This window comes from Schistocerca nitens, chromosome 3 (assembly GCF_023898315.1).
Source record: "Schistocerca nitens isolate TAMUIC-IGC-003100 chromosome 3, iqSchNite1.1, whole genome shotgun sequence".
NCBI lineage: Eukaryota > Metazoa > Arthropoda > Insecta > Orthoptera > Acrididae > Schistocerca > Schistocerca nitens.
In genome coordinates, this window is record NC_064616.1 from 343,350,018 (window position 1) to 343,373,016 (window position 22,999).

At 40.4% G+C, this 22,999-nt stretch overlaps 1 protein-coding gene across 1 annotated transcript in view; it reads right to left on the reverse strand.

Annotated features, from left to right (window-relative positions):
• LOC126248295 (proto-oncogene tyrosine-protein kinase ROS) overlaps positions 1-22,999 on the reverse strand; it is a 587,002-nt gene that overhangs the window by 50,990 nt on the left and 513,013 nt on the right. The window contains exons 31-34 of the mRNA XM_049949160.1: positions 10,573-10,800; positions 9,598-9,908; positions 8,511-8,705; positions 1,668-1,906 (exon numbers count right to left, since the gene is read on the reverse strand). Coding sequence (XP_049805117.1) covers positions 1,668-1,906; positions 8,511-8,705; positions 9,598-9,908; positions 10,573-10,800 — 973 coding nt within the window. The remainder of the gene's footprint in view (positions 1-1,667; positions 1,907-8,510; positions 8,706-9,597; positions 9,909-10,572; positions 10,801-22,999) is intronic.

A 22,999-nucleotide genomic window follows, 5' to 3' on the forward strand; every position in this document is an offset into this window, starting at 1 on the left:
TATACATCATGTCAAGCACTAAATGGTAGTTGATTACTTTATGTTTGCATCAGAAGAGCACAATGGAAATTCTGAAACGTAATGGACACTGTTAGTACAAAAATATTTTTATTTTGTTCCTTTTACGAAATGGTAACATACACCTGCATACAGTGTCCGTATTTTAATTCTAAAATGTGATATTTGTAGGGCTGTGAAAAATTAACATCAGAAATCCTAATTGTATGCTGATATAGTGTGATTTGTTTCAGTGCAGTAACCAACCCTTTTATATGAATGTTCTTGTGTGAACAATTGGTAATCTAGTTAAAATCTATATAAAATGATCTCAACACAGGTGCAAAGATGGCACATTTGACTCATATAAAACTCTATTTAAGATATCTGGCATTCTTTCTTTATCATGTCTCTACATTGTTGGAACCCTCATATTCTTTAAAATAAATGCAACAGGTAAGGGCAGTAGATTACAAAAAATAAATAAATGAATAAATAAAAATTAAATAAAATATGATAAAAAGAAGAAAAGAGAAACTATAATATTTATGGTCACATTCTTACAGTGATAGTGGATTTGTCATCACAATACAATTCAAATAAATAGCTCAAAACTGTACACACAAAATATTTAATTATGCTTTAAGAGGATGGAGTGGTGGTCAGCTGTGGACTTCATGAAGGAACCAAGCCATTTTCCTGAAATGAGTTATGAGAACCATGGAAAAACTAAATCAGGATGGCCACACATCCTCCCGAATGTGAGGCCAATGCCTGAACAACTGCACTGAGCTTTGTACACTGTTCTTCAACATCCTGTACAAGTTCTGCAAAATAAACACAGTCTTACTCTTCACTTCTGCAAAAGTGTCAGATTTTTGCTTGGAAAGTTGAAGCAAAATCAAATCACTCATGCATGGGTGGAACTGAAAGAAGGTCACAATCTCAACTATTCTAGATTGTTGCCTTCAGTATGGATGACACAAATGTTAAATTTCTCTATGAATAACTTTTACACCCAGGTACAATGATAAAATAAGATAAATGGAGGAACAAATATAACAACTTCTTGCATGTACTGTCAGAAAATACCACATGGATGGTAAATGACTGCACACATTAGACATTAACGTGTCAACAGAAATAGCCCAAGCATCTGTATAAAGCATATTTATGGTATCCACTGACACTCCATTTGTCTGTTCTAGACCTTATTTTAGTGCTTCATTCAGTTTTGCACAAGTCACCAGCAAATTTTAGAAATTATTATTATTTGCATATGTTTACTTATGTGAAGTGATTCATGGAGAGTTGACTTCATGTTTAATCACAGTTTTCCTACGAATTCTACAATCCGATACTAATAAAAAAATTACTGACATTAAAAACATACAATATTGTGGAAATTATCACAAATATGAAGAAAATATTCTCTGTAGTCATATATTCACCATCCTATTACTAAAGCACTGAATCCACAAACACCTATTTGGTGACAGAAAGTAGTTTGAAATTGTCAAACAAAATATGAGTGGCATAACATAACAATACAACCAAATACTTAAATAATATTAATAACTTAGTTCATATTTTACTTGGTCAGATTAAATAATAATAAAAAGGGCACTTGAAAAGATTAAAAGCTTTCATGTATGTGTTTTGATACTTACCGAACAGGCAACAGACCTTCGCCCTCTTTCCGATAATAATCGTTCTTGTATATATCTCTTGCAAGACCAAAATCACCAATTTTTACAATTCTTGTTTGAGGATCATTAGACGATACAAGGCAGTTGCGACAAGCAAGATCTCGATGAACAAAATGCATCTCTTCTAAATATCTGCATCCCTTTGCCACGTCAACACACATGGCAATCAGGTCAAACAATGTAAGAGCATTGCTTGAATGCTAAAATAAAGATATTTGTAAGCACTTTTTGGGAACATCCATTTATGCATCACATGTGCAAAATTAAATTGGAAGTTGACAAAGCTATACAAAAATCCACAATAATATGAACAGAAATTAGTTTTCAGTGCATGTGATACATCACCAACTTTACAGGTAGCTTTATGCAATATACTGTGCAGTGAAGGTGGCCACAAGAGTGTGACTCACATAACAAGGATAGAGATTAAGGAAGGGCCACATGAATTCAACACACTGCTACAGAAGCATTATATTGTAAACAATGGATGGAGCAGCAGCAAAATGTTTTTACTTGAGGCCCACTTTCAGGGCACCATTCTACAAAACTAGCCTTGGCAGTGGATATGGTTGGTGAGTTTCCTAATGAGAATAACACTTACTTTAGGGTTCCATATCTCAAAAAATGGTACCAACACAGAATCATGTTGTCTGCCTGTCTATATGTCTGTTAAGATTCCTTTTCTCACGCACAGGGAGATGTATCAAATTGAAATTTACGCCACATACTAAGGTTTACAGTTCCTTGGCAATGTGAAAAATTTAAGCATTTATGTCAGTGCAATCAAAATATGTCACATATTTCAATTGTCACAAATTCATACATCAAAACCTACAGGATACTTTCCATTGACCTAGAATTATTAAATTAGACAAGAAGCAAGATTTCACAGCACAAGTAAAGGAAAAAAATTTGAAAACTGTTAATCTGTAACTATATAACATAAGAAATACTTTTTTTTTTTTTTTTTTTTTTTTTTTACATCTGTCTGTCTGTTCATCTGTTAAGACCCCTTTTTCTCATGAATAGGTAGAGGTATCAAACTGAAATTTGTGTCAAATACTAAGGTCTATGGTTCCTTGACAGTGTAAATAATTTAAGATTCTAAGCCAATGCAGTCAAAAGATATGGCCATATATGTTACCTATTTTGATACTTGCAAATTCACCCACCAAAACCTACAATTGAACTATCTGTATACATGTCAATTCTGGTGGTACAGCTGTAAAGTGTGCACCTGTAAACTGAGAGGTGGCAGGACTGAATCATGGTCAGACCACAGATTTTTCAATCTTCATTTTAACCTTTATTTCACTTCTCAATGATCTGAGGAGTTGCCAGAATCAATACGTGGTTCAGACTCCATGTTAAACTGTATGTCCCATTTCCTGGGTTGGTTAATTGGAGTAGGTTAAGGATACACAAGTTGCCAAAGCGGTGTCCAATTGAAAGACTTGCATCAGGCCACTGAGCCACATGAAATTATTATTATTATTATTACTATTTATATCCATAATTAAGTTTATAGGGAACGCTCAGGGTGTGAGTACTGCTAGTATTTGTCCAGCTTGCTTGTACATCAGTTCAGCATGCAAATAATTATAAAGATGGCCAACAGTAAGCTGTGGTTCAGCATTAGGCACGATCCTATGACTTTTGAAGTAAAAATATGGGAGAACTAACACTGAAAAAAAATCAAGCTGTGGGAGGAAACTTTAACAGTTTAAGTTCACCATGAATCTCAATGATGGTGTCACCAGTGACTATCAGACTACTAAGATAGGGTAGCCTTGGGACTCCAGAAATTATATGTGTAGTTATTTCACTGAAATGACAAGCATATGGTAAAGTCATTCTGGTTTCCAGAGCAGTACTTCTGATCCTTCATTGACAATAATCATGAGGGTTGTGTGGTTTATCAATTGCTAAGACATGATGTACATGTCTGATATGATGCTGTTAATAAAATTTAGATTGACTTGCTGATGAGGGAAACACTTATGAGTTTGATATTAGCTAGCTGTTACGTGAGGAAGTGCTAATTACTAGGAAGTGATGACATTATATGAGGAGTAGTCATAAAGCCTTAGAAACATAAAGTTACATGTTTAAATTATTGTTTGTCTGCTGGTGCACACTGAAATCTCTGAGACATTGTACCATAGTAAGACTCTAGAGGAGCAAAACAAAATGGCACAGCTCAATGATAAAGAAGAATCCCGTATGGTAATTTGTTTTCCGCATTTAAGGGAACAATGCTGCAACAATCAATGTTGAGATGGTGGAAGTGTAGGGAAACAATGCACCATTGTAGAACACAGTAGCTATGTGGTACAGATGTTTCTGACAAGGTCAAACAAATCTGAATGATGAAGGAGGAAGCAGCAGACAACCTCTCTGTGAGAAACCAGGAATTTTATGAGGTGCAGAGGCCTCAGTACTTGAAGAGAGACCTATCACAATCAAGGTGATAGTGGGAAAAGAAAAATTGGTCATGGTTCAATTTCAAATGATATCATGCATGGCATTTTAGACGTGAGAAAGACTCTCCCCACTCACTGGATTCTGTGGCTGCTCACATCCATTCAAATAGTGCACCAAACTGAGGCAGCAGTGAAAATGTCAGGCCAACTCAGGTGATTTCTTTAGCTGTCTGGTCAACACAGACAAGTGCTGGGTGTATCACAACAACTCCAAGACTTACGAGCACATCCCCGGCAGTAGAAACCCAATCATCATCAAGCAAGATAATGCTGTGTGTTTTTGGGACCATCATGGCATGGTGCTAACAAATCAAGCTAGTACTGTGCCAATCATCACATGAGCATATTATGAAAATTTTCTGATGAGGTTATGGAAAGCATCACAAGAAGTTGTGCAAGTGGATATTTTTGCTCTGTAACAATACCCAAGATCATTTGGCACTGAATACAATCACACACACTGCTTCTTCAGGCTTTCAAGGTTGACTTGATACCCCATATTCTCGTAACATGGTATCCTGTGACTCATTCCTGCTTCCTCAGATGAAGAAACCATGGTATGGCAAGTGTTTCCAGAATGGCTATGAGGTGCTCTTCTAGGTGAAGCATTTCTTGAGTAGCCAAAATGCAGACTTCTACAATGAAGGTCCCCACCAAATTGTCCATAGTTGGGAAAAAGGTGTCACATTGAAAGGTGAGGATATAGAGAAGTCCTAACACCATGACAAATTTATATGGTTGCAGCTTGATTTTTCTCGAGATGATAATTAAAAATTTATTACTATCCCTTGCATGTGAGGTATATTAGTACAGATGGAGCTTGACCAGCAGTAACAAATGAGGTGTGATGAGAAAGAGGAAAAGAGACAGTTTTTAGGCAATCCAGGAGGTTTGCAATGTTTTACATTAAGGTATAGTTGTATAACTAAAGTTACTACACTACTGGCCATTAAAATTGCTACACCATGAAGATGACGTGCTACAGATACAAAATTTAACCAACAGGAATAAGATGCTGTGATATGCAAATGATTAGCTTTTCAGAGCATTCACACAAGGTTGGCGCCGGTGGCAACACCTACAACGTGCTGACATGAGGAAAGTTTCCAACCGATTTCTCATACAAAAACAGCAGTTGACCAGCGTTGCCTAGTGAAACATTGTGATGTCTCGTGTAAGGGGGAGAAATGTGTACCATCATGTTTCCAACTTTGGTAAAGGTCGGATTGTAGCCTATCGCGATTGCGGTTTACCGTATTGCGACATTGCTGCTTGCTTTGGTCGAAATCCAATGACTGTTAGCAGAATATGGAATTGGTGGGTTCAGGAGGGTGATATGGAATGCCATGCTGGATCCCAACAGCCTCATATCACTAGCAGTCGAGATGACAGGCATCTTATCCGCATGGCTGTAATGGATCATGCAGCCATGTTTCAATCCCTGAGTCAACAGATGGGGACATTTGCAAGACAACAACCATCTGCACGAACAGTTTGATGATGTTTGCAGCAGCATGGACTATCAGCTCAGAGACCATGGCTGCGGTTACCCTTGACGCGGCATCACAGACAGGAGCGCCTGCGATGGTGTACTCAACGAGGAACCTGGGTGCACGAATGGCAAAACGTCATTTTTTTGGATGAATCCAGGTTCTGTTTACAGCATCATGATGGTCGCATCCGTGATTGGCGACATCGTGGTGAATGCACATTGTAAGCATGTATTCATCATCGTCATACTGGCATATCACCCGGAGTGATGGTATGGGGTGCCATTGGTTACACGTCTCGGTCACGTCTTGTTCGCATTGACGGCACTTTGAACAGTGGACGTTACATTTCAGACGTGTTACGACCTGTGGCTCTACCCTTCATTCGACCCCTGTGAAACCCTACATTTCAGCAGGATAATGCACGACCGCATGTTGCAGGTCCTGTACGTGCCTCTCTGGATACAGAGAATGTTTGACTGCTGCCCTGGCCAGCACATTCTCCAGATCTCTCACCAATTGGAAACGTCTGGTCAATGGTGGCCGAGCAACTGGATCATCACAATATGCCAGTCACTACTCTTGATGAACTGTGGTATCGTGTTGAAGCTGCATGGGCAGCTGTACCTGTACACTACATCCAAGCTCTGTTTGACTCAATGCCCAGGCGTATCAAGGCCGTTATTACGGCCAGAGGAGGTTGTTCTGGGTACTGATTTCTCAGAATCTATGCACCTGAATTGGGTGAAAATCTAATCACATGTCAGTTCTGGTATAATATATTTGTCCAATAAATACCTGTTCATCATCTGCATTTCTTCTTGGTGTAGCAATTTTAATGGCCAGTAGTCTAGAAGAAGATGTGAAAATCTGAGTAAGTATGAGCTTTATTGCCAACACATGCTTAGTTGTCACAAATCCTTGGCCTCTAAAGATTATATACTCTAATTTTTCATGACATTTCATTTTTTCTGACATATTTCCATTACTTTTCCATCTCCACACTTCTTGCTAGGCTTTGTTTGCCTAGTACTTTTCTTACTTATTAGTCTTTTCATTTTCAGCTTCTTCTAGTGCCTGCCCCATTACAATTTTTATTTCTCCTTCTGCTTGCTTGCTTGCTTTTCTCCATCTGCCTCTGAATTACACTTACAAATTTTTGCTTTCCTTATCACTTAAATATTCACTGACTTCTCTGAAACAGTGCCCTAATTTAACAGTTCTGTTACTTGATCTCTCCTGCTCACTGATATCTACTGGTTTTGCCTAGCTGTGACTCTCTCAATCTAAAGTTGACAGAGACATTTTTTAATCGTTACCAGTAAGTTGATAGAGACATTTTTAAATCATTGTCAGTACCTGTTTGTTCTCTCTTTTACATTTTTTAATGAACTTATGTGATGAGATATAAATCAGTTTAATGTGAATTTCACCTCTGAGAACACACTGTGTTTGAGAAAAATCAAGCTACACGATGGCCGAGTTCCACAGTAAACTGTAGGTGCTTCTACAATTGGAAGTTGGTTCATGGGTCAGCAAGAGGCAAGAGCATTTCATTTGCAACAGGCCTATGCTTATTATGGTACTATGCCAATCAAACCAACATTCATGATGATGACGCCACAACTTTGTATATGTTAACAATTGTGAAAATTTCAACATAAAGACTAAAATGAACATTATAGTAGACACACATTATTATAAAAAAATTATGAGGATTACAGAACTGTACATGATCTCGTTTCAAGTTTTTCAATTCTGTAAGGTCTGAAACCTTATAAATTACATTCATAACCTACAAACTTCATGGAATGGAATCAAAAAGACTCTGGATATGTTCCTCAGAAATGTCCACACCATTTGTATGCGAGTCCACAAGGCATCAGTAAGGATCACTGGAGGATTGTTGCTGACAAACTATATCCTTGTAAACTTCAGTGAGTGATGTGACATGTGAATGTGGAGGCCAGGGATGCAGTGGTACTCAATATTCATCAGAGAACATTTCAACATTTTATTGGGTATTTTCCTGCAAAAATATAACTAGTGGAGTTTACTGAAAGAGGAGCAGTGTCTCAAGTTTTGAAATCTCCCTGATATAGTGCTGCTGCAGAAATTGTGCTCAATGCATAGAAATCAAGGGCGCATGTTGAATTCAATGGCAAACATGCATCACACTTGGTGGTTGTTATGCCACTCAACAATGAAAGCAGCCTCTCTGTGGTCAGCATGATAGTAGGCAATCACTGTAGGACAAGTTGAAGTAGGCCGATCCAAAATTATTAAATTTTTACCCTCAGTATGCAGCAGTTGCATTCAAATACCCATAGAGTATGATATGCTTGTGTTCTCTGAACAACAAAAGGCTTGCACAACTGGATGTGAGTCTCCATTCCAGATCATGGGATATATCATTGCATGTAATGTTTTTTCTGTACCTTTCACTTCATTCCTGAACCTAAGAGGTTAGAAACTTTTAAGGACAATCTGTATAGCTCCCTAATGTAGTGATTCTATGGAAACTGATACCCCAAAGGAGCCTACAGTACTTTTAATATGGGACAATGTAAATGCTATTCAGTTATTTATATTATTTTGAAACAACAAAACATCATCAACTCAGTTATGGAAAACATCAGATTACTGCACTCTTCAACAAATGTGCATGAAAACAAACTAGTACCATGGATTTAACCATAAACCACACACAACATTAAAAATAAATCTGAATCTACAATATATATCATCTGTAAAATGGTTTAGAATGTTTTAATAATATGTTTGCCATTACAACAATTACATAAAGTAAAACATTTCAGTCCACAACTTACAATATTGGATCGACTGTTCCTAAGGTAGCTCAACAGGTCACCACATTCCATTAATTCCATGATGATAAAATTAGGATCATTGTCTAAGCATACGCCCAAGAGCTGTAGAATATGATCATGCTTAAAATTGCTCATCAGTTGTGCTTCTTTCAAAAATTCTGCTTTCTCTTCTTCATTAGCTCCTTTCCGCAATGTCTGGAGCAGATTAACATTAAGGTTGTTAGATTTTAACAGAAATGATAGTAAATCATCACAGCAAAAAATTCAAAGTAATATTCCAGTACACAACTTGTAATGGTCTTCACAAAATAACAGAACATGTTGCACTGGGTGGAGTAACTTACTCATTCCCACATTACTCATGCAAAAACATTTCAGTATAGTGACTAAAGTGGATATCATCGAACAGAAAAGAATGGAAGTGAAAAGGAGAATCACAGAAATGTAAACTATGTGTTTTAAGTATCATACTATAATAGGAAAACAGCATACATAGGCCAAAAAAATTAGCTATAGTAAGAGGAAGAAAGGTCCAAATTTTCCAAGAGTAACAATGGAAGGAAGTGGCACTAAATTGTTATGAAAAGTATGGAAAAATAACTAATTCAAGAAATGAGAAATGTGAGATACTATTTTAGGTTATGTACATACTGCAATAAATTTTCTGCATATTCACACTGTATAATTATCATTTTTTTGTCCTGGTTGTTAAAGAATGATAAATTAATAGAAAAGAGACATCTCATCTTGAGAAATTGTTGAATAGTAGCAGCATAGTTTACTGTTTCCATTCATAAACATGATGCAGTTCAGATAAAGACCTTCACCAAATGCATTTGAGATACACAGTGAAGAAGAATACTACATTCATCATGATATATGATATATGTGTAACACAAGATGTGGTCTCCTGTTGAATACATAAATTATTAAACAAGGTTTACCTTCTTCACCTCTAAAAACAAAATTAAAATAACTGCAGACACATTTGAAGTACAAACTAACTTCAAATAGAAATATCACAAAAATATTTTTGGAAAAACCCATTATTTCATTTTATTTCAAACAAAAATATTTCTTTACAAACCTTAATAGCAATTCTTGTTGTAATTCCTCCTGAGTTTTCCAAGTCTTTTGCATTCCCTTCAAAAACTTCTCCAAATGCACCACTCCCCAAAAACTTTGTAAGAGTAATTTGATCTCTTCTGATATGAGGCAAAAGTGCAAGATCCTCTTCAGTTGGAATGTAATTTGCTGAATACAGAGCATTACTGTTCTGAATAAAATTCCCTCTTCGAGGTAGCTCTCTTAGGGTTGCTAGCTCAACATCAAGACGTCGATTGCTTGAATATGCTGCAGCTTGAAGATGTTTCTTTTCCTTCACTTGACGTCGCAAGACTAAAAATTAACATTTTACAAATGATTATTTAGAATAAAATAGATCAGTTGTCATCAGGTACTGGTCAAATCAGAATAAAATTTTCTAATCTCTACTGTTTTGAGAGCCAAAATAGCTAATGTGAGATAGTGTGGTCATCCACTGCCTACAGGCAGTAAATTCAAGTTCTGGTGATAAAAGGGAGAGAAGAGTTTGTGGTATGTATTTCCTGATCACCAGACTTTGTAGCAACAATCTGGATTGAATTTCAAACCTCTTCAACTGTCTTGTTACTATTCATCACAATATGGATCCACGGAATTCAGAAAAAAATAGATCAAAACAAAATAAAATAATGATATGTAATACTGTTGACAGTTATCACTGGATTTGGAAATCCAGCTCAGAGGCCTCTTAGGGTTATTTAAGAGTAGTAGGATATGTGCTGGCAACACGTTTCACCTCATCTCTTCTCTCTCTCCAAAATCATCATCAACAACAATACAAATATGCTACACTATGCACACACTTATCATAAGTATCTGCACTAAACAGTTATGCTAGCAATATGTGATACACAAGCTGCCAAAATGGCTTAAATTACATAAATTTGCACAATGCTGTGAATCTCAAGAATAAATACATAAATTGAATGCAAATTATTAGATGGATGTCAAGACTTACCACATACAGTTATTAATATGACAATAGCAGTAATACATAGTAAAGCCACAGGAATTGATATCCCAAGCACAAGTCCAGTATCTGGTTCATTTGCAAGCATTGCTGCCTCTGCCAAGTCAAATGGTTCACTCACTTCACTGTATTCACTCCATCCATATACATTCTTTGAACGAACACGGAATACATATCTAAAACTTGGACTAAGGTCCGAAATAATCCAATAATTGTCTGTAACCCAGAAAAGAGCACATGTCATAATAATAGCAAGAGAATTACTAATATCAGTGAGAAGAAATAAGATACAGTGAATATTTTACATCTATTAAATAAAATTCAGCATCATCTGAATATTTGGTGTCAGTTACTTATGGATCTTTAACAATTAATTAAATGAATTAAAATTTCGTTCATTAAATTATCTTCAGCAACATAAAACATAAGTACTAGAAATTTATTCCCGCATGTACTCATCATGAGAGTGTGCCTCATTAATCTGACTGGGAGAGAATACTTGTTAAACAACCTGGGTCCATCTGGCTGTGGGTGGTGGCACTCTGTGAAGGCCCCTGCCTAATGTTACAGGTGAAACCTGATCAATGGTCTCAAAGGCAGAAGAGGAGTTTTATTTCACAATTGTAGAGAGAATACAAGACCCTCTCAGAGAAAACCTTTCAGCATCTACTCTGAATGCTATCAATACCCCAGGTGGTAACCAATCCACCAGTGCCCACAGTAGCACCACAAGCAGACTATCGGATTCTAAGGAGTTTCGCCTACCAATAAAACAGAGGGAGTCGGAGACGACTGGCAAACTTTCTACCAAAGTGAAGACATACATAAGAACACTATGAATGTCAGTACAGTAATCAGAACAAGGAAACTATATGAATTAGAAAAGATGCTTGACAAACAAAAGATCCTGATGTTGGAAATAAAAGAGACCCACATAACAGACAACAACACTATAGACTTTGGTAACTACAGGCTATTCAGAGCAAGACAGACGGAAAAATAGGCAATGATCTCAGCTCCTGGGAATGGCCTCTGCAGCCAACAAGGGGATTCTTTGCTTAGTAAGGCAAGTGAAACCAATAAATAACAGACTGATGACAATGAGGCTCAAATGTGCTAATAAATCTTACCTGATAATCAATGCACATGCACCAGTAAACCAAGATAACAAGAGAGACAAAGAAGGAGCTGATAAGTAGTGAGATGAGCTAGAGAAATCCACAAGAAAAATCCCTAAAGGAGATGTTAAAGCTGTATTAGGTGATTCAAACTAACAATTAGCGAGAGAAAAGAGATTCAGAGGAATGATAGGACAGTATCCAGGACATAGGTTCACTAACAAGAATAACCAGAAACTTGTTCGAGCTATGTTACTGACACAATATGATGATAAATGCAACTCACTTACAGAATGAGATCAAGAAAACTAAGACTTGGAGGTCACCAATCAAATCCTAAGGAGAATACCAAATCCATCACGTAGTAATTACACACAAGAACTGTAGAGAAATCATAAAGGTACAAGTCAGAAGAGCGGCAAAGGTGGAATCTGAACATTATCTCATCAGAATCAAAATCAGGCTGACACCAAAAAGAATGAGTAGGGAGACCACACTGACAGCAATTTTAGATATGACAAAATTTAAAAAATCAAAGATAAAAAGTTATTGGGAGGAAGAGACAGTCATGACCTGGGAAGAATTCAAAGAGAAGGTAATCAGTAAATTAAAGGAAAAAATACCTATACTACTACTACTAATAATAATAAAACCCACACCTCTATGGTGGAATGACACATGCAATAAAGCAATTGAGAACAGGAAAACAGCATACAACAATTTGAACAGCAAAAAAACATAACTTAATCTGGCAATGTATGTAGAGGTGAGAAAGCAAATGACAAAAAGACATCAGGAGAATCAAAAGAATATGAAAAGGGTCAACTAAAGAGAATAGAAGGGGATTTCCAAGCCTATAACATGAGAGACATCTACAAGACATGTAAAACCAGATTCACAGGATACCAACCACAAAATTTTTATAGTAAAAAGGATGGAAAAGTGGCACTCAACAACAAAGAAACTGTGAGATGTTGGCTAAATACTTCAATGAACTACTGAAGTATCGTGAACCAGCTGAGGATTCCTAAGGAGCAAAGAGACCAAGAAAAATTATAAGTTGAACTCACCAGATGAACTGGAGATAAAGAGGCAAATCATGAAACTGAAAAATGGCAGAATAGCAGTGGATGATATCATAGCTGACATGCCAAGGGAAGCTGGTCAGAATACCATCAAAAATAACAAATATCATACATGGCATATTGGAGACGGAAGTAATACCAGAAGTCTGGAAGTGAGCAGTTATATACCCTCTAAATACAAGTAGGGATAAGACCTGTCATAATGTAAGACACATACAGCAGTACAGCCACACTGAACCAAAGTTTATTCTTCTTCCACATACAAGCAAACAATGGCTGATAACAGGTGTGGCTCATGGTTTCCATGCTGGGGAAGGCTGGGACATTTATCTGGGGTCAATTTCACATTCTAGCCAAGCATTTACATACTGTATCTTCTTTCCTTTTCATAATCAACTAATAAATAACATCAAAAGCTAACTCTATGATAAAATCTATAGGTAGCCTATTTATTCCCAAATATCACATTTCCCAACAGTTTACCACAACAAATCATACTAAAATATGTATTTTGGAGAGATCTTTAATGCAGTGAATGTTAGCTTCACTGCATGCTTAATGTTTTTGGTATTTTCATTTCTAAACTACAAATTTTTAGTGTTTTGTGCGCTCAAATTGTGGTGTTAATGAGTTCACCTGACAAAACAGTGATGTTTCCATGATGTCACAGATCTTATGTTGTGACTGACTGACATGAGCAACCCCAGCAACAGCTATGGCAATTTACACATTGTATCTGTCATATTTATAGTAGTATATTACAAGAATATGCATTTTAAGTGGTTATGCACACACAACCACTCAGCAGAATTGTACACTGCTCTGTTAAAACTGCATGTACACCCTTGCCTGGATTTACACAGCTTTCATTCTTGACCCACGTTTACACCTGGCCTGGAGGCACCAAGTTACTGCACTTTCATCGTAACCACATGTTCCATATATTTACCTGATAAATTTCACACTGAATTCATATTCTGTTGTCTTCAAGCTTGTGGTATGCTGCTGTAATTCACAAGAGTGTGTAACTCACTAAACTCATGCATAATACACTCACAAAAATAAACGTGCTGATAATGCAACATTACCCACAGTCCGAAAGCAAGGAAACTAAAGTAACGGGACACACTTCACATACACAGGGTATATTACATGTGCATTTTCTGCTAATCCTTTGTGAGAGTTGCTAGGTGGTAATACTTATGTTACCTTTGTCTAGCATACTCTGGTGAGACTCTGAAAACTTATTCCAATGTGGATAGCATAATCAATGGTAGAAACAAAAAAAAAACTGTCTGAAACACAACCAAAATGTTAATACTAAATGATGATTAATGACAAAATTAAGCATAACAGAGATACAGACTTGATAGTGAAGTTTCAGCAACTCTGTTCATTCTCTTTTGCTGTAAAGAGTGGAATGTGAAAATTATGTGCAGGTTGGTAGGATATCCTTAGGCTGAAACACCAGAGCCTTTGGGATACCCATAAGAGATGTACTCCAATGAAGCCAGTCCCCCAAACCTCTGCTACACATAGCTAAGTGGCATTTCAAGACTCATCTACATCTACATCTACATTTATACTCCGCAAGCCACCCAGTGGTGTGTGGCGGAGGGCACTTTACGTGCCACTGTCATTACCTCCCTTTCCTGTTCCAGTCACGTATGGTTCGCGGGAAGAACGACTGTCTGAAAGCCTCCGTGCGCACTCTAATCTCTCTAATTTTACATTCGTGATCTCCTCGGGAGGTATAAGTAGGGGTTAGCAATATATTCGATATCTCATCCAGAAAAGCACCCTCTCGAAACCCTCTCGAAACCTTGCAGAGTCTGCCACTTGAGTTTATTAAACATCTCCGTAACGCTATCACGGTTACCAAATAACCCTGTGATGAAACGCGCCGCTCTTCTTTGGATCTTCTCTATCTCCTCCGTCAACCCGATCTGGTACGGATCCCACACTGATGAGCAATACTCAAGTATAGGTCGAACGAGTGTTTTGTAAGCCACCTCCTTTGTTGATGGACTACATTTTCTAAGCACTCTCCCAATGAATCTCAACCTGGTACCCGCCTTACCAACAATTAATTTTATATGATCATTCCACTTCAAATCGTTCCGCACGCATACTCCCAGATATTTTACAGAAGTAACTGCTACCAGTGTTTGTTCCGCTATCATATAATCATACAATAAAGGATCCTTCTTTCTATGTATTCGCAGTACATTACATTTGTCTATGTTAAGGGACAGTTGCCACTGCCTGCACCAAGTGCCTATCCGCTGCAGATCTTCCTGCTTTCGCTACAATTTTCTAATGCTGCAACTTCTCTGTATACTACAGCATCATCCGTTAAAAGCCGCATGGAACTTCCGACACTATCTACTAGGTCATTTATATATATTGTGAAAAGCAATGGTCCCATAACACGCCCCTGTGGCACGCCAGAGGTTACTTTAACGTCTGTAGACGTCTCTCCATTGATAACAACATGCTGTGTTCTGTTTGCTTAAAACTCTTCAATCCAGCCACACAGCTGGTCTGATATTCCATAGGCTCTTACTTTGTTTATCAGGCGACAGTGCGGAACTGTATCGAATGCCTTCCGGAAGTCAAGAAAAATAGCATCTACCTGGGAGCCTGTATCTAATATTTTCTGGGTCTCATGAACAAATAACGCGAGTTGGGTCTCACACGATCGCTGTTTCCGGAATCCATGTTGATTCCTACATAGTAGATTCTGGGTTTCCAAAAACAACATGATACTCAAGCAAAAAACATGTTCTAAAATTCTACAACAGATGGATGTCAGAGATATAGGTCTATAGTTTTGCGCATCTGCTCGACGACCCTTCTTGAAGACTGGGACTACCTGTGCTCTTTTCCAATCATTTGGAACCCTCCGTTCCTCTAGAGACTTGCGGTACATGGCTGTTAGAAGGTGGGCAAGTTCTTTTGCTTGAAAAACATTGCTTGATATTACATATATACAGTTCCAAAAACATCGATCGACATTAATTAAATCCATGTGGCTAAATATGAGAAATGTGTTCTGAATATTGAAATTCTGTAATACGTTAATGAGAAACTTTTTTAATATTTTGGTGTGGCTCTGCCCTAGAGCCCTTAATTACAAGCTGCACCTGGTTGAGAACATAGACACAAACATACACTCCTGGAAATTGAAATAAGAACACCGTGAATTCATTGTCCCAGGAAGGGGAAACTTTATTGACACATTCCTGGGGTCAGATACATCACATGATCACACTGACAGAACCACAGGCACATAGACACAGGCAACAGAGCATGCACAATGTCGGCACTAGTACAGTGTATATCCACCTTTCGCAGCAATGCAGGCTGCTATTCTCCCATGGAGACGATCGTAGAGATGCTGGATGTAGTCCTGTGGAACGGCTTGCCATGCCATTTCCACCTGGCGCCTCAGTTGGACCAGCGTTCATGCTGGACGTGCAGACCGCGTGAGACGTCGCTTCATCCAGTCCCAAACATGCTCAATGGGGGACAGATCCGGAGATCTTGCTGGCCAGGGTAGTTGACTTACACATTCTAGAGCACGTTGGGTGGCACGGGATACATGCGGACGTGCATTGTCCTGTTGGAACAGCACGTTCCCTTGCCGGTCTAGGAATGGTAGAGCGATGGGTTCGATGACGGTTTGGATGTACCGTGCACTATTCAGTGTCCCCTCGACGATCACCAGTGGTGTACGGCCAGTGTAGGAGATCGCTCCCCACACCATGATGCCGGGTGTTGGCCCTGTGTGCCTCGGTCGTATGCAGTCCTGATTGTGGCGCTCACCTGCACGGCGCCAAACACGCATACGACCATCATTGGCACCAAGGCAGAAGCGACTCTCATCGCTGAAGACGACACGTCTCCATTCGTCCCTCCATTCACGCCTGTCGCGACACCACTGGAGGCGGGCTGCACGATGTTGGGGCGTGAGCGGAAGACGGCCTAACGGTGTGCGGGACCATAGCCCAGCTTCATGGAGACGGTTGCGAATGGTCCTCGCCGATACCCCAGGAGCAACAGTGTCCCTAATTTGCTGGGAAGTGGCGGTGCGGTCCCCTACGGCACTGCGTAGGATCCTACGGTCTTGGCGTGCATCCGTGCGTCGCTGCGGTCCGGTCCCAGGTCGACGGGCACGTGCACCTTTCGCCGACCACTGGCGACAACATCGATGTACTGTGGAGACGTCACGCCCCACGTGTTGAGCAATTCGGCGGTACGTCCACCCGGCCTCCCGCATGCCCACTATACGCCCTCGCTCAAAGTCCGTCAACTGCACATACGGTTCACGTCCACGCTGTCGCGGCATGCTACCAGTGTTAAAGACTGCGATGGAGCTCCGTATGCCACGGCAAACTGGCTGACACTGACGGCGGCGGTGCACAAATGCTGCGCAGCTAGCGCCATTCGACGGCCAACACCACGGTTCCTGGTGTGTCCGCTGTGCCGTGCGTGTGATCATTGCTTGTACAGCCCTCTCGCAGTGTCCGGAACAAGTATGGTGGGTCTGACACACCGGTGTCAATGTGTTCTTTTTTCCATTTCCAGGAGTGTAGAAATAATACATATATTAATACAAGTAGTTGCTGACAATAAGTAAGAACACAATATGAGAGTGAGTGCTTACTGCACAGCCCTAATAGACATAGCAATGGATGTTGTGCCATGTGCACAAGTCATGTAGCACACCACGGGAAAGCTCTGGTGGCCAGCCTGTGCAGATGATGATGGTCGAATATTCGAAGTGTAGTGCACCCGTGGCCTGGTGCTATGACACATATCCAGGTATTATGCACAGGATTATAGAACTCCTCCACCCTTGGGGAAAGGGCACTTCACCATCAATGGCAGCTGAAGGAGACTCCAGTTTGTAAACAGTGAGTAGCGGAGAAAGTGGCATGGCTGTGGACATGCGCAGTGACTGCTCCCCTGTATAATACCACAAGAGAGGACCAGTAACAAGGGTGCTGGTCACATATCAATGTCCAATTTCACAATGTGGTGGAACTGTGCCAATTGTGAAGGCACACTGGCCATTCGGTACGGAGCACCAGTGTGGAAGAACCCGATGGTGCCAGCCCAGCCAGCACTGGAGTCTCCAGTGGCAGCGAAGCATTGGAGAAGGTCTTGCAGCATGCACTGGGGGTCTGTACCCTGGAGGAGAAGCAGGAGGCAGTGACATCCACAAGGATGGCAGATCTACCCCCACAGTAGGGACATACCAGGAGGCTGGGACAGGGACTGAAGGAGGAGGCAAAGCCAGTGGCAGATCCACAGCCCTCCCTGTGGCATGAGGATGCAGCAAACCGTGGTGGCGCACCACCGGCCCATAACTGATGGGCACCATAAAGGGGCAGTGGGCTTGACAGCTGTGGACCATGGCCAGAATCGATTTCAGTCAGTGGCTAAACCCTCAAGCTTGGACCACAGAGCCAGGAGCAAACCGCACTGAGGGCTGTACCAGCAGCCATCATGGGCAGATACAGGAGCATGCATGGCTAGCAACCAAGCAGCTCCTCGGCCAGACTCCAATCCCTCACTGGCATAAATCTATAGCAATTCAAGAAGCATGTCAAGGCATTGTACATGGAGGAGATTGGAACCTACTTCTTCATTTGAACCTTGAACATGCAAATGAGATGTTCCACCTTGACGTTAGATTCATGGTGGAAAGGAGGAGCAGTCACATTGCGAATGCCATGATAGGCACAGAAATCATAGCAGATCTGAGACAGAAACTGCAGAGCATTATGCATTGCATGTATATCAGGCAAGCCATCAATAGAAAAAATCTTGGAGATGGCCTGAATCACAGCTACGACTGACATTGAAGGACAGTGGATAATGTACAGAAATTTAGAGAAAACATCGACAACTAACAATCAGTAAGAATATGGGAACAGTCCCACAAAATCAACATGGATGCATTGCCATGGATGAAATTACAATGAAATCCAGACATTAGCTGCTTACAGGTATTGATAAATATCAACGGGGACAGCTGAAAATGTGTGCCTCAACTGGGACTTGAACCCAGGATCTCCTGCTTACATGGCAGACACTCTATCCACCTGAGCCATCGAGGACACAGAGGATAGTGTGACTGCAGGGACTTACCTCTGGCACAGTCACTGTGAGACCCACATTTCCAACTTACTGTCCACGCACTACATTTGTAGCGCTCCTGCCCACTATACTCATTGCTCACGGCAGTCAATCTACCAATGCTCATAAGAGTTTGAGCAATGTGAGTGCATCTGCACTGAAGATCATTGGCCAGTAAGCCTTATCTACATGAAGATGATATCTGTTCCTTTGGACATGTCTGAAAGAACAGATACCATCTTCACATACATACATTCCCATGGATGCTGGACCACAGACACAGTGCTGTCCATCATGCCACCTGTTGGGTAGCACACTGAGAGTAGCCGCGACAAGAAGTACGATGTCACCATCGATGCCAGGCCAAAACAAATGGTGAAGGGCAAATAAAATGGTATCCAAGACCAATCAATGTCCCTGATGTAGAAGCTGAAGCACATTCCACCACAGGGTAGCTGGGCTCACAACCCTCAGTGACAGCCTGTCCGTAGCTAAGAGAACAACACCATCAAATACTGCGAGGTAGTGATGGAGGGCAAAATAGCCTTGCCCAGTGGTCTGTCTGGCCAACCATGCTGAACAAGATCAACAATTTGAAGCAAAACTGGATCAGCAGCGAGAGCAGCTGTGATCCAGGAATCTGCAATGGAAAATCCTTACACAGTATATCACATCTCAACATCTAAATGAAAACAAAGGAGTTCATCCTGATAAAAAAGCAGGATCCAACCCCATAAGAAGCCAGGACAGTCCAATGGCACTGGCATGCTGCACTGTACATTCAAAATGTATTTCATAGTTGTAGCGAGGCAAAAATAAGGCCCAACACTGTAGGTGATGTGCTGCTTTGTCAAGCAAGGAAGTACAAGGATTAAACAACGAAACCAAGGGTTTGTGATCAGTACAAGAACAAAAGACACTTTTTGAGGGTGTAGATGATAGCAAGTGATTCCTTATCAACTTTGGAGTAGTACTGCTGAATGGAGTTGAGTATTTTTGATGCATAAGCTATTGGATGTCTGCAATGATCCTTTTAACGATGTGTGAGAATGGCCCTGAGTCTATATTTGGAGGCATCCATAGCAAAAACCAGATGATGGCCAGGATGGAAAGTAGTCAAACAAGAAGCAGAATATAATTTAGATTTCGAAAGCATTAAGGCAGGCTTGCAGGCCAGCATCCACTGAAAAGGAACGTTCTTGTGGAGAAACTCAAGGAGGAGATGGGCCAACACAGCTGTACCCAGAATGAATTTGTGATAGCAAGCAATTTAATCTAAAAATGCTTGGAGTTCTTTAACATCTGTATGTGAGGCACAGTTGTGATCACGGTGACATGATGACGTAAAGGCTTAACACCATCCTGAGGAACTTAAAACTGCTAATACACCATGGATGGTTGAAAAAAGTGTGACTTGGCCAAATTGAATTTCAACCCTGGAGTATGTTAAGACCACGAACAAGGTGCATAAGTTATGTAAATGCTCTTCTGTGGATTCACCAATCACAATGTCATTGAGACACTTGATGCATCCTGAACGGACATCATTCCAAAAAACCCTGAAAAATTGCTAGGGTGCCAGCCACACTGAACAGGAAGTGCTGACATTGGTACAACCAAAATTGTACATTAACCACAAGGAGCCATTTAGAATCCTCATCCAACGGAACCTGTAAATAGGCTAGACATTAATTAATTTTGGAGATAAATTGGTCCCCAACGAGTTTAGCCAATAACTTGCCCAGACAGGGCAAAAGGTAGGTTTCAATGATAGGTTGAGCGTTAACTGAAACTTTAAAGTTGCCGCAGAGGCAAAGCTGTCGAATTGGTTTGTTTACATTCACTCAATGTAAGTGGCTGTATGACCCCTAGTGACATCAGCATGTCCAATTATACTTTCATTTCATCATGCAAAGCCACTGGAACAGGGCACCCACTGAAAAAACACAGCAGCACCATTGGTTTCAGGATAATGTGGACCACAAATTGGTGGCACAACATAACCCATTCAAGAAAAGAGACAAGAATTCAAAACACAGAGAATATAATTGGTGGTAAGGGACCTGGTCAGCAATGAGGTGCGCTCTATCCAAAAAGGAAAAACCAAAAGCACTGAAAACATTCAGAGTAAACAAATTTGTGGCATCAGCATTATCCATTGCCAAAAAATTCCAGGAACAAACCACAGTTTTATACATAGTGTAAGCTGTAAATTGCTGAAAAATTGATATATGCATCTTTTTGTAAATTACCAAACATTGAGTAACCAAAGAAAATGCTGGAGATTCCACATTCAAATAAGTCTGTGAGCTCAGTAAGGCTGCAGCTGCACCTGTGTCCACTTGTAGGCTAGGTACTTTGTCCATCACTTGCCCTTCAATAAACTATTTGTTATCATTCATAAGCACTGAAGGCATGCAATTAATATCTATGTCCATGCCCACAGAAGGGGGATAAGAACAATACACAGATGCTTTATGTCCTTTTTTCCTACAGTTGTTGCAAATTGCCTGCACTTTGGTCACGTGGCCCTGTCATGTTGCACGAAACAGTATAGGCAAGATGGGAGCACAGAGTGCTGCTGTTGCTGTGGTTGTCCTTCTTGTTTGGAACATCATTGTCCAGGGCAGCACAGAGGGCACAATTGTACAGCTACGAAGTTCCCCTCCCCCCCTCCTCTACACAGAAGTGACTCACACCCAACCACCAGGAACAGGAGCCACCGTGGCGATGTCACACCAAGCCTCACTCTGATCATCTGTAGCATGATACACCTCAAAAGATTGATCAGTATTAAATACATCAGCAAAAAGTGGATTCTCACTCTGTGGTGTGCATTGATGCACTTCCTGTTCAGGAGCCAACCGAGTGATGGCATCATGGACCATAGAATCAGCATACGAATAAAGGTGAGCGTAGGTAACAAACTGACACTTGTGACTGAGGCCACAGCATTCAGCTGCCCATGCCCAGCAGGATTGGGGCCTGTTTATGACAATGATAAAACTTTGCACACACTGCAATGACATGTGCATTTGTGGTGATAATCTGACAACAACTTACACATTTCATCAAACAAAAGTGAGGCAGGTTCCTGGAGCAGGGCTAAAGGCCACAACTGGTAGATCAAAGGAGAAATCCAAGAATGGAACAAAGCCTTACACATGTTTGCATCAGTGGCATCAAAGGGGAGGAAGTGTTGCTGAAGCTGCTTCCCCTAATCTCCCACTCTCTGGTCGCATCAAAAGGGGAAAAGGGCAGTGGGTACACTGATGGCATGGGAGCATGCACAGTCAATGTGCCCAACAAGTTCATGATAGCAACTGTAAAAGCCTGCTCCTGCTTGAGGAGGGAGTTGAGCACTGTCTCCACAACCAGAAGAACTGAAAGAACAACCATGGACTGAGTACATAGAAGTGAACACCACACTCATTGGCAATTGTGTCGTAATGTACAACACAAACAATAGTACAGCCACACTGAACCAAAGTTTATTCTTCTTCTACATACAAACAAACAATGATTGAGAACATAGACATAAACATAGAAACAATCCAGATACTTACACAAGCAGTTGCTGACAATAAGTAATAACACAATATCAGAGTGAGTGCCTGCCCATTGTGCTTATAGACAGGAGGGTTCCAGTACATGGTGCAGCAGATGCCGTGCCATGTGCACAAGTTGTGTGGCCTGCCACATGTGACCCCTGGTGACTGGCCAATGCAGATGCCATTGGTGGAATATTCAAAGTGTAGCACACTGGTGGCCTAGTGTCACAGTGCACATCCAAGTATTATGTATAGGGTTATAGCAGGACTGATGTTAAAAAGTTACAGAGGTATCACTTTACTGCCTGCTGCATGTAAAACTCTATCACAATACCTCCTGGATAGAACAAAATTACAACTGAAAAACTAGATAGGAGAATACCGAGCAGGCTTCAGCCCAGGAAGATTTTGTCCTGAACAGATACTCAGTTTAAAGACAGTCCTGAGATACCAAGCAATGAGAAGCAAAGAAACCTTATGCACCTTTGTAGATTTCAAAAAGGCATATGCCCTA